The following is an 8,704-nucleotide window of genomic DNA, read 5'->3' on the forward strand; positions in this document are numbered from 1 at the left end:
ATTTGCTTATAGAGGCCCGTGATCACATAAAATATTAAAGACTCATTCTCAGCACTAGCAGGAGGCTACGAGAAACGCTGGGCAGGAGGAGGCCACAGTCACCCGTCGCAGACGAGCATTTGGAGATCCTTTTGATGAAACAAATAAAATAGACTCCATTTGATCAGAACTGAATGTGGATTACATGTAAATTAATATGGGCAGGACGAATTATAATTTTGCATACATTAATGGCTTAAATCAGGAAAAAAAAAAATGACAATAAAAGTCTTGATGCTAACTTCACACCTTATTTTTCAAGTCAAGCATCATTCACTTCACCGGTTAAGAAATAATCCCATTTATTTTACTGACACAAATTACAGATTAAAGAGTCTTTACAAATGACTGGGCCAATGTAAACGCGTTAGCTGAGGCTCTCCGACACACTCTAAACTAGTTAGCCCACTTTTTCTGCGGTAAACGCGTTACACAGTTTATTCCGCCGGAAATGCATTGGCCTCATGGACTCGCAGCTCACGATGAGTCTGAGTTTAACAAATACATCACTTCATTACGGAGTAGTCGGGCTGCAGGGGTCCCTCAGATTAAATAGCCCTATTTAAGAACCGCAATTTACATCCCTCACACACCGTCACAATCTCCATAGTAACGACACACGAATTGACCCAACAAAGCTTATTAAAATGTTATATTACACCGGGGGAGAGGTCAAAGGTCAAATTTTAACTAGGGGAGGAATGGGACACACACACTCACTTTAGGCCTGTCCGATGGTGAGAGCTCAGGTCCCAGCGACCGGCGGAGAGGAGTGCAGCATGAGGCCGTGTAGGAGGGAGCGAGCGTCCACTTAAGGGCCCCCTTGCTGGGCCGGGCGAGGTTTAGTTGGTGGGGGTAAAGTCGAGCTTCATGGCACACTCCAAGAGCAAATCGAATTCTTCACAATTAGCTGATCTTCCACGACAGGCACCAAGGTGAGAGGCACATCACCGAATGCTACAGCTCTGATTGGGTAATTCGTTCTCCACTATGCAAATGTGATGCTCAGAGGTTGTAGGGGGGCTGGATGCAAGTCGTCAGGATGGTGCGATGGCGTCAAGGGTCAACAAATATTGTAAAAACAGATTTTAGTGTCCTGCGGGAAAAGAGGTGGGCAGTTTCATCATAAGTTGACAATGAAAATGTCCAAACAACTAAAAAAAAAAAAAGGCCATCAAGAATGTGAACGAAGACCATACCGATTTGTAACATTTGGTGATCCGATGTAGTTCAAGTTTCATCCGTAATCATTTTATTGCTATTGCATCATCAACACATGACCTAATGGACAGAAATGAACAACAGTTACAGTTAGTCACCTGAAAAGTCAAATAACATAAAATAACACTTTGCTTACCTCATTTTATGCTGTTTGTGCTCCATACTTACTTACCGGTACTGTGGTGCATGATGAATTTAGGAAATTTGCTCTTTTTGTGAGGATTGGGGGGGTGGGGGGTTGAAATGGTCTTTATTCAGCTGTTCAGATTTTTTTTTCTCTTTTTTTCTCAATGCTGCTTTTGCAGCAGAGCTCTCAATATTTTTTTTCTTTTTTTTTGCAGCTGATATTTTTTCTAGACCATTTCAATTCTTTATTTTTTTACATTTCAAAATTAAACCCAGGAGATGAATCCAGAAGCAAAGAATTCATACAAACCATTAAAATTGATACATAAAATATGTACACAAAGAGCTACATCCTCATCAGGCTGATTATACTAAGGAAAGCATACAACTTATTTATAACAATGCTCTACTGTTGTCTTTGAAATTGAAACATTTGCAATATTTCCAATATTTGTCTCAAAATGTAACATTTTCAGAACTGTTGAAAAGAAATTTGGGTCAACATACTGACCATAAAAACAAAAAAACAATGCAGCCGCCAAGTTAGTCAATGTTTTGACACGATACAAAACAAAACGATGACGGCGAGAAACCAAATCATTCATGTTATTCTACATCTCAATAATTGAAATTCACAGCCTTTTGAGTAACGTTTTCTATTTGCTGCTCAGGTTTGATAAGTAAAATAAAAAAGCCAATGAAATGTAAATCAATATTATTAAAAACAACCATTTCAAAAACACAGAACTCAAGATCCGATGCGCTCGAGTGGTGCAGTGCAGCAGGACTGGACACACGACTTCATCTTCATCTGCGCCATGAGCGCGACTCATTATCTTCTTCCTCTTCGTCATCATCCTGCAGCAGGGAATCATCCAAGAGCGAATCATCTGGAAACTGCAGCCAATCAGAAAACAGACACACTTAGAACGAAATGAATGCACAATTATACCAAGGTACATTCACTCAGCTACATGTGAGCATGACTGGTTTATGTTACTTACACACAAGAACCAGGAAGAAACAGAGTAATACAGAGTGGGACGTGTCCTACATTTATTAAGGTATGTTCTAAGGTACAATGCAAAGTTGCTAGGCAACATCACAACATTCCACAATAGGAAAATTAATTCTACTGTTGTGCTGTCACAGGTGTGCATCAGTTGGTTATTATGTAAGTTTGTGGCTCATTCAAATAGAATTTAGAGTAAGACCTGTGATAATGCAAAATGACTGAGATTCATTTTAAGTTATTTTAACTTAAGTGGTGCATTAAGCTGTGTACATACACTGATGACTTCATTTGTCATCATATTTTTGGGTTGTGTAAATTAAGTTTCAAATAAAAAGAAAATAAGATGTTAATTTGTTAAATATTTCAGCCTCTGGACAACCAAAATATGTATTACTGCAGGACTGTTTATATATATATATATATATATATATAAATAGTGTATATATATATATATATTATATAATATATACACCACTGTTCAAAAGTTTAGTTTTTTTTCCTGTTTTTGTCTCTTATGTTCACCAAAGCTGCATTTAAAAATACAGCAAAAATATTATGAAATATTATTACAATTTAAAATAACTTTATTCCACTTATATATATAAAAGTGTAATTTATTCCTGTGATCAAAGCTGAATTTTCAGCATCATTACTCCAATCTTCTGTCACATGATCCTTCAGAAATCATTATAATATGCTGATTTGCTGCTCAAAAAATATATCTCATTATCATTATCATTGAAAATATGCTAATCTTTAAAAAAAAAACTCGTATCATTTGTTTCAAGATTATTTGATGAATAGAAAGTTCAAAACAGCATTTTTTTGAACTACAAATCTTTTGAAACAAATGTCTTTACTGTCCCTTTTGATCAAGTTAATGCATCCTTGATGAATAAAAATGTTAAATTTTGTGTAGCCAAAATCCGCTGCCATGACTTATCGCGAGAGGAAAAAATTAAGTTTTAGTCGCATTACATCGGTTAATGGAAACACCATCATTTCGCAATACATTTTTATCGACATTTATAAAATATCGCCAAAGTTTTGTGCAAATCTGTAATGGAAACGCGCCTACTGATGAAGGGCGTACCTCCTCATCCTCAGGTTCAACCTCATCCAGGTCTGTTGTGTTGAGGGAAGCCGTGGGCTTGTGCCAGGCCAAACGCAGCTCCTGGTTATTTAACCGAACGCCGTGGATGGCCGCCTGAGAAACAGAGCTGAAGTTTAGACTCTGCATGAAGGCGTGCATGTATGTGTCTACAGATGTTTATGGGAATATGTTAAGACCTGTTCAGCCTCTGCACGGGTTTTGTATGTAATGATGGCACTAGGACTAGAATCCTCCATCTGGCAATCTTCAATCTCCCCGTATTGCTGGAGGTTAGTGAGAAAAGCGGTTATGACTCAAAAGACATACTTCATAAACAGTGTGATGCAATGTGCCCTTTAAAGTCACTCACTGCGAAGTGTGGCAGCAGATCGACTCGATCTGCCTCAGTGAAACCGCTGATCTGTAAAGCTCTGGGTCGATGATCCACCACAGCGTGAGTTGGGACTCCTCTCCCGCGTCCTCGAATCCCTCGGCCTCGGCTCCTCAGGGCCCCCCGACCCCTGCCGTGGGCCCCCCTCCCACGTCCTGGGGTCAGAAGCCCCCTTTTGGCAGCCTGAATGAAAAGAAAAGATCTAATATACGCTTATGAAGCTTAAGTAGCACTGTAGTGCCACTCAGTGGAAAGACTGAGTGGCACTACATACTATTGTCTACACACACTATTGTCTACATTTGGAAAAATATAAACATGTCAATTTCTAGCTATAAGAAATCAATTACAACCACAAACGAGCTCAAAAACAGAGCTTTTTGTCTCTTTGTGAAATACCTCTAACTGCAGCTGAGTGTATTTGATCTTGAGTTCAGCAGTGTCCTCTCCTGCTTGCATTTTCTTATAAAGGTCCAACTCTGTGTCCAGGAGCTCCTTTTGAGCCTAAAAACAGAGATGCATCAGGATATACATATGCAGAAAAATCCATTTGTTGATTATGGTGCTTTGGGACCGTGTGTGTACCTGAGCTTTGCTCTTGAGTGTGGTCCTGAGGGCATTAGCACTGGACAGTCCTTTCATCTGCTCCTGTAGTCTGGTGATGCTGTTGGTGAGGGTGGTGAGGGTCAGCATGATCTGAGCCTTATCCTCCGTCTTCATGGACTTGTTCTTCTCCAGCTTAGATATCAGCAGCTGAAGACATGCATAAGTCTCAGTCGTGTAGCCAAAATCCGTCAAAATCCGTTGCCATGACTTATCGCGAGAGGAAAAAATTACGTTTTAGTCGCATTACATCGGTTAATGGAAACACCATCATTTCGCAATACATTTTTATCGACAATTATAAAATATCGCCAAAGTTTTGTGCAAATCTGTAATGGAAACGCGCCTACTGATGAAGGGCGTACCTCCTCATCCTCAGGTTCAACCTCATCCAGGTCTGTTGTGTTGAGGGAAGCCGTGGGCTTGTGCCAGGCCAAACGCAGCTCCTGGTTATTTAACCGAACGCCGTGGATGGCCGCCTGAGAAACAGAGCTGAAGTTTAGACTCTGCATGAAGGCGTGCATGTATGTGTCTACTGATGTTTATGGGAATATGTTAAGACCTGTTCAGCCTCTGCACGGGTTTTGTATGTAATGATGGCACTAGGACTAGAATCCTCCATCTGGCAATCTTCAATCTCCCCGTATTGCTGGAGGTTAGTGAGAAAAGCGGTTATGACTCAAAAGACATACTTCATAAACAGTGTGATGCAATGTGCCCTTTAAAGTCACTCACTGCGAAGTGTGGCAGCAGGTCAACTCGATCTGCCTCAGTGAAACCGCTGATCTGTAAAGCTCTGGGTCGATGATCCACCACATTTATTGTTTGAACAACGGACAGAATTTGAAATCTGAGACTTTGTTTCATATTAAAAGTACCAAAGTGCTTATTGCAATATATTGGATGGGACTTTCCGTACTAGGGCTGCACGATAAATATTGCACGATATTTAATGCGCATCTCGTCAGCTGACAACTGACAAGCTGCGCAAAACATGCGCAAAATATGATCTTGGTTTTGCGCAACTTGTCAGTGAACAACGGCTCTGTGTAGTTAATGCTGCCCCACGTGAAAGCCGTACCCTTCAACATTCCGTCCATTAACTGAAAACAGGCTAGACTAATCGATTCTTGGGATTTAAGAATCGATATCGTTCCGTAAAAATGAGAATCGATTAATATTGAGATATCTATATTTTTTACCCGGCCCTATAAAATACTGCTCGACCACTAACAGTTCTAATAGTTCAATTCCGGCTGTTTGTTTTAAATCATAGCATGTTTACTGGAGGATTTGATACCAGATGTGGCGTGGTGTATGTGTGCTCCACTGCGTCCTCTCTGTGCCAGTGTACTCTGATGAAGCGGTTGTTGAGCACTGCCTCTGTGCTCTGCATGGCCCGTTTGGCTTCTTCAGGAGAGGCAAACTGGATCAGCGCCCCATCTGGGTAATTATTATATGCCACCTGAGACACAGGAAATGTGCTTATAAGATCTTTATGATCATGAACATCAACACATCACAAGTGTTGACTTTTAACCATCCAGTACCTGGAGGTTGACGATGGTGCCAAACTTGCTGAAGTGCTCGTTTAGTTTGCTGATGTTGTTGAGTTCAGGAGGAATCTGACGGATGGCCAGTTTGGTGTTTGCTGAAGAGTAGGGCACTTTCCTGTGAAAGCCGTGGTCGTTGGGTTTGTTGAAGTTTGGTCTGTGGAGCGAAAAAAAAACATGCACATTGAGGTCAAATGTTAGTAATGAAACGGACTGAAAAGATCAAATAAATGGATACTTTAGTTGTGTGCACTCAAGCATCTGAAGAGATTCAACATTCATATTCAACTATATGTATCTTTTATGCATCTATTTTACCTAAGAAAATAATTTTGACTTGCCCCTTTTCTTACTTCATGGCTTAATATCGGAGGAGATATATATATAAGTTAGTTTTTATCAAATATTTGAATGACTCTGCCTTACTTGTCAAACCAGGGTTTCTTTGCAGGAATCGCTCCATCATGCAGTCCCGCTCCTCTCTTCCTGAAGTCTGACTCTAAAACTATCCGAGCGCTGTTGCTGTTAGACATTTTCTCTGAAAGATTTACACACACAAAAAGAGGCGAGTAAAGGATGAGAAAATCTGTTAGGCTTTATTTAAATTCCACAGGAAGAAAAATAAGCAAATTCCTGAAGAGCTGGTTTAGCAGGGAGGCCAGAGCTCACGGTTACCTCGAGGAGGCAGATCCACCTCTCCCATGGTCAGACCAATCAGATTGGGCCGCTGAGCGTTGACTCTGTGTCTGTACATGGGTCGTGAGGTCATGCTGGGGGCTTCAGGATTATACACCTCTGGCTCAAATGAATCTATACATTACAAAAACAATAACAGTTGTAATTCCATAATTATAAAGTAATAATTAGTAGCATTTTTATTTGGTATGTACACTACCATTCAAAAATTTGGGGTCAGAATGATTTTTTGTTTTAAAGAAAGAAATGTATACTTTTATTCAGCAAGGACACATTAAATTGATCAAAAGTAACAATCACACAAGATCAACATTTTGAATAATCTTACACTACCGTTTAAAAATTTGGTGTCCGTATTAATAAAAAAAAAAGAATACTCTTATTCAGCAAGGGCACATTGTGTTACAAAAGATTTCTATTTCAAATAAATGCTGTTCTTTTGAACTTTCTGTTCATCAAAGATTCTTTAAAATAATGAACATGGTTTTAACAAAAATATGAAGCAGAACAACCGTTTTCAACATTGATAATAATCAGAAATGTTTCTTGAGCAGCAAATCAGCATATTAGAATGATTTCTGAAGGATCATGTGACACTGAAGATGCTGAAAATTTTCCTTTGTCATCACAGGAATAAATTATATTTAAAAATTTTATTCAAATAGAAAACAGTTATTTTAAATTGTAATAATATTTCACAATATTATTTTTTACTGTACTTTTGATCAAATAAATGCAGCCTAGGTGAGTATAAGAGACTTCTTTTAAAAATTATTTTTTTAAAAAATTTTCGACCCCAAACATTTGAATGTTGCAGTTATGTAATAAGTGAGATAACACAGTCATCCAGTCATTATTGCAAAATAAACCCCTTGTGGGTGATACAAGTCCTAATCCCCAGAATTGATTATTGCTGAATGATTGTACATTGTTCCGACATATTCCACACTTCTTTAATGCTTTCTTTTTCACCATTCAATTGTAAATTGCTAATCAAAATTTCTTCCACCAAAACTAGTCATCATTTACATAAATCCATCCAATTACATAAATGTCCAGGTTCAAGATATGACAGTCGAGTTGAGTTGAGTCATCATTGTATTACTGTATTAGACATGACTCATTCATAAGCACTCACCTGAAGTGAACAGGGGTGGTGGAGGCTGGCTGATCGGAGGCCGGACACCTGACGTCACTATAGTGGGCACAGAGCTGGTGATGGAGTTTGGTGGAGCGTCCATACCAGAGGGCTGCAGAGCAGGAAGAGGAGGCGGAGGACCTGAAAGACAGAAGAACAGCACATTTATAAAAAAACACTCAACATTAAACATTAAAATGAAAAGTCTAGACCTGGGAAAAATGCTTTTTCATACCCGCTACAGGTGGTAGGCTTGGTGGCATGGTGCCCGGTGGGGGCACAGGTGGTCTGAGGTTCACTGGTGGAGTCAGGAGTGAGTGAGGGGGCGGCAGACCCGGAGGAGGTGGGCCGTCCACTCCAGGAAGAGGCGGTGGCTGGAAAGGAAGTATGCTGGGAAGATTAACGTCCTCCACCACCACTGGATCACTTCCGTGATCGAATGGGCACATGTCTCCTCGCATACAGAAGCCTTTCTCTGTTAAGACAGAAAGATGGTTAGTCTATAATGAACATGGTTCACTGATTAGAGAGTAAAAAAATTCTGTACCATCATAGTCACGACAGCGTTTTCTTGGTGGGCCGCCTCTGCCGAAGGGCGTGTGGTCCTGTGGGAATTCTGACCAGCTCTCAGTGGTGTTGTTCCCGTGGTGGGTGGGGGCGATGACAGTGATGGTGCTACTGAGGGTGGGCACAGGGAAATGAGCAGAGGTGTTCCCGGGTGTGAGAGGCGTAGCGGTGTAGCCATCGGAGGTCGCGACCTCCTGACGCTCTGGACGACTGTGCTCGTATTTTGGCTTTCCAGAATCTCGCTCTAGAAGGGCAAGAAAAG

The 8,704-nt window shown here is 40.4% G+C and overlaps 1 protein-coding gene across 1 annotated transcript in view; it reads right to left on the reverse strand.

Moving 5' to 3' along the window:
• Window positions 1–1,516: 1,516 nt before the first annotated feature.
• Window positions 1,517–8,704, reverse strand: part of LOC107709050 (RNA-binding protein 26-like) — a 13,173-nt gene continuing 5,985 nt past the window's right edge. Inside the window, exons 9-24 of the mRNA XM_016513442.1 lie at window positions 8,423–8,698; window positions 8,111–8,350; window positions 7,876–8,016; window positions 6,717–6,851; window positions 6,468–6,579; window positions 6,039–6,198; window positions 5,766–5,953; window positions 5,224–5,284; window positions 5,051–5,137; window positions 4,854–4,967; window positions 4,471–4,638; window positions 4,285–4,389; window positions 3,865–4,068; window positions 3,692–3,778; window positions 3,495–3,608; window positions 1,517–2,283 (exon numbers count right to left, since the gene is read on the reverse strand). Coding sequence (XP_016368928.1) covers window positions 2,194–2,283; window positions 3,495–3,608; window positions 3,692–3,778; window positions 3,865–4,068; window positions 4,285–4,389; window positions 4,471–4,638; window positions 4,854–4,967; window positions 5,051–5,137; window positions 5,224–5,284; window positions 5,766–5,953; window positions 6,039–6,198; window positions 6,468–6,579; window positions 6,717–6,851; window positions 7,876–8,016; window positions 8,111–8,350; window positions 8,423–8,698 — 2,282 coding nt within the window. The 3' untranslated portion in view covers window positions 1,517–2,193. The remainder of the gene's footprint in view (window positions 2,284–3,494; window positions 3,609–3,691; window positions 3,779–3,864; window positions 4,069–4,284; window positions 4,390–4,470; window positions 4,639–4,853; window positions 4,968–5,050; window positions 5,138–5,223; window positions 5,285–5,765; window positions 5,954–6,038; window positions 6,199–6,467; window positions 6,580–6,716; window positions 6,852–7,875; window positions 8,017–8,110; window positions 8,351–8,422; window positions 8,699–8,704) is intronic.

Source organism: Sinocyclocheilus rhinocerous, unplaced genomic scaffold, assembly GCF_001515625.1.
Source record: "Sinocyclocheilus rhinocerous isolate Xijiao unplaced genomic scaffold, SAMN03320098_v1.1 scaffold835, whole genome shotgun sequence".
Taxonomy (NCBI): Eukaryota; Metazoa; Chordata; class Actinopteri; order Cypriniformes; family Cyprinidae; genus Sinocyclocheilus; species Sinocyclocheilus rhinocerous.